The sequence below is a fragment of the Cryptomeria japonica genome, chromosome 7 (genome assembly GCF_030272615.1).
Source record: "Cryptomeria japonica chromosome 7, Sugi_1.0, whole genome shotgun sequence".
Lineage (NCBI taxonomy): Eukaryota > Viridiplantae > Streptophyta > Pinopsida > Cupressales > Cupressaceae > Cryptomeria > Cryptomeria japonica.
In genome coordinates this window covers 343,798,948-343,802,275 of record NC_081411.1, presented here as the reverse complement: position 1 = coordinate 343,802,275, position 3,328 = coordinate 343,798,948, and the positions used below count along the sequence as shown (strand labels likewise).

At 36.2% G+C, this 3,328-nt stretch overlaps 1 protein-coding gene across 1 annotated transcript; it reads left to right on the top strand.

Moving 5' to 3' along the window:
• The first annotated feature begins 254 nt into the window (after positions 1 to 254).
• On the top strand, positions 255 to 2,043 carry LOC131045195 (uncharacterized). The gene is made up of 2 exons (XM_057978732.2): positions 255 to 450; positions 520 to 2,043. The coding sequence occupies exons 1-2, from the start codon at positions 401 to 403 to the stop codon at positions 1,583 to 1,585; spliced, it is 1,116 nt and encodes a 371-aa protein (XP_057834715.1). The 5' UTR covers positions 255 to 400; the 3' UTR covers positions 1,586 to 2,043.
• The last annotated feature ends 1,285 nt before the right edge of the window (positions 2,044 to 3,328 follow it).

Sequence of the window (3,328 nt, the reverse complement as noted above, 5' to 3'; positions counted from 1 at the left end):
TCTTTACACAATTTATTATTGTTCAAACAAAACTTCAACAAACAATTATAAAATATTGGAAATGTAACAACAATCAATATGAATCAAAATATTAAAAATATTTATAGTGAGACTTAAACAATATACATTGCAAGCTTTAAGTGATAGTATTCTCCTCCGTTCTCCTAACTAAGAGTGGACTTCACATCAAACACCAAATTAAAATATTTTAGATGCATGAAAAATTCTTTGCACTTCAAAAAAATTATGAAAGCATTTCATAATCGACCAGTTAGCTATCTAATTTACACCCAAACACCAAAGTTGCACCCACCACGGGCATTTGATGTTTTCTTTTTAGTCGCTGCAACGTGGATCACTTGCCTAGGGTTTTTATTGAGCTTAGGGTTTGATTTGGTGAATGGCCGCCCATACAATGCTATTCCTCAAATGCGTTCTCTCACCATTCAGGTACTCTGTTCTCTCAAAATATTCCTCCTTCTCTACCTCAAAATTGTCTAATGTCATATCCTCAAATAGACCGCGAACAGATGCAGAAGAATATTGCAGACGAAAAATTGCTATGACCCAGTTCTTGCTCAATGAATGTGGGTTTTCTGAGTCCCAAGCTTTAGCGATTGGTAGGAGGAACGAAGATTTGTTCAAAACCATATCCATCCGCACAGCCCAGCAGGCAGTCCAGCTCCTCAGAGACTCGGGTTTCGCTGAAGACCAGGTAAGGAAAATCGTTTTCTCAAATCCAAAAATTATACAGCTCAAAGTGGATAGTCAGTTAAAGCCCAAGATTGAGTTCATGAAGGCATTAGGTTTTACTGGTTGTGACCTGGGACACATCTTAAGTCGAGCAACTGGTTTGTTCACTTGCAATTTGGAACAAAACCTAAGCCCTAAAATTCCCTTGCTTGTAGGCATATTTGGTTCAAAGCTTAGTCTGTGGAAAACTCTCAAACGGTATCCTAGACTTTTGACGTGTAATATGGACAATTTGAAACCTAAAATAGATATTTTAAAGCAATCAGGTATGCAAGATGAACTTCTTTTATATGTAATCAAGTTAAGGCCCACTTTAATTTTGCGCAGTGAAGAGGCGCTGAAATTGGAGATTGAATATGTGAGAAACCTAGGTATTTTGGAGGGATCCAAAGCATTTGCAAACGCCCTTGTAGCGGTTGATAGTTCTGGGCTTGAAAATTTTGAAAATAAATTAAAACATATGGCAACGCTCGGTCTTTTGGAGAATGAGATCCTGCAGATTGTAAGAAGTACTTCTAGTACGCTCAGTTGTAGCATTGATAAGATAAAGAAAAACATGGATTTCTTGAAAAATACTGCTGGCATTCCGCCAAACATTTTGGTTTTGTATCCTCGTCTTTTAACTTTTAGCATAGAGAATAGGATTCAACCACGACATAAGGTAATTGAATTTTTAAGGGAAACAGAACCATCCAGACTTCCCAGAAACCTTGCTAAAGTTTATGCACTAAGTGAACAAAGTTTTTCTGACAAGTTTCTGATGGGCAGTCCTGAGGCAGCAAAGTTGTTTGGAAAGTATAAGGGTAAGTCTGTTGATCTCGCCATCAGCTGAAAGACTTTTGTGGACCTTGGAGCAGACAGAAAAAGTGTTTTAATCAATCCAGGCATTTTCATGAGGTTGTATCGGATAAAAAGGGGTTTATAAGTAATCCACCCATTTTCGTGGGGTTGAATCAGACAAAAGAAGTTTCACTCAATCTGGATACTTTTCTTGAGCTTGGGTCAAACAGAAGGGGTTTTGATCAATCCAGGCCTTTTCTTGAGGTTGGAGAGGACTTGAAAGAGTGGTTTTAAATCATTCAATATCTTTTGTTCATGTTGGATCTCAGATCAGAAAGGTGTTTAATTAATCTAGACCTCAACAAGTTGCAGGAATGATCTTTTAGTATTTTATTCATTACCCAATCAATGCCAACTCTTGAAAAATAGTGTTATGTAATTGAACTGTAAAGCATTACCCTGACAGAACAAAAGTCTTCTAATACAAGGAAAATGTCTATTTTATGAGGATTTATTTGTCATAAATTTGTATTTGTTATGCATCTTTTTAAAAATAATTTAAAATTGTTTTTTATATGATTATAAGAAATTTTGAAACTTCTAATTATAATTTATTTATAAATAAAACTAAGAATCAGTTTTCATCTACATCTATTGGGACTATTCAAAATCCCTGCACCCTGAACATTATTGTTGATTGATTATCAGTTTTCTTAATCACCACTTTCTTTTACTGGAATTGCATAATGTGAATCATCATTCTTACCACAGTAAAGATAGATGAAAAAGAAAAACAAATTACAGCTTTTTCAAAGTTGAATTCTCAAAACTTATACAAGAAGCCAGTGATGAGGTGATTCTATTTGTCAGTTTGCAAAGCAACGTATCGCCCACAGTTACAATATGGATCCCTCCATATTTGAATGCCCACTAACTGAAAGGAATTTATTTGTTATTTGAATGAAAATTCAAGTAAACACTGCATGGTTAAAATTCTTGAAAGCATTTTTTATCACTAATTTACAAGCATAAATCTTGTAGTTAATTACGGAGCACATTTGTCTCCAAAAATTGCCCACATGTGTTTTTTCCAGAATTTATTTTGCTTTCAATTGTTATGAAGCGCAGAATTTTAAAATCCTATAATAGAAAAACTCCCAAAATTGATCTATATATGGAGCTTGAATTTGAAATCTATCTCACCAATCACCTTGATGGCAAGATGGCACCCGGAAGTATCAATTTCAATAATTTTGTTACTTTGTTTTCTTTTCTAGTTCTTTGTGAGTTATTCAGGACTACATAATCTTTAAAAGAAAAACTTAACCTGATAAAAAGAGCGCCTCACCGGATTCAGTTCAGCATCATGAATGTAGCTCGGATCTCTCCATCCCAAGTTAGTATTAGCAGGCGCATCACACATGTCAGACAGCTTATGAGTGATGGACAAAGCCTTTGCCATCTCATCCAGCCCTTCCTCTTCAAGCCCATATATTCACATAGCTCTTGAAATCATCCTTACTGATAAACATGACACGCATCTCGTCTTCATTAGAAGTAAATGTCAAGTGGATCTGAGCTGGATGGTTCAGGTTCTGGCTAGTAAATTGGTAGTGGAGGGCGGCTGAAGCTATTCTGACTTCAAAACAGACCTTTCGTACAGCGTGATAGCGACGTGTTAGTGAATCCGTACTGCCATTTTAGAGCCAGAATAGACGCGTCCATGGAGAGCAGGGGATTGTGATCCGAGTCCACTTGAGTGGTATTTGTAATCTGGGACTAGTGTTGCCTCTAA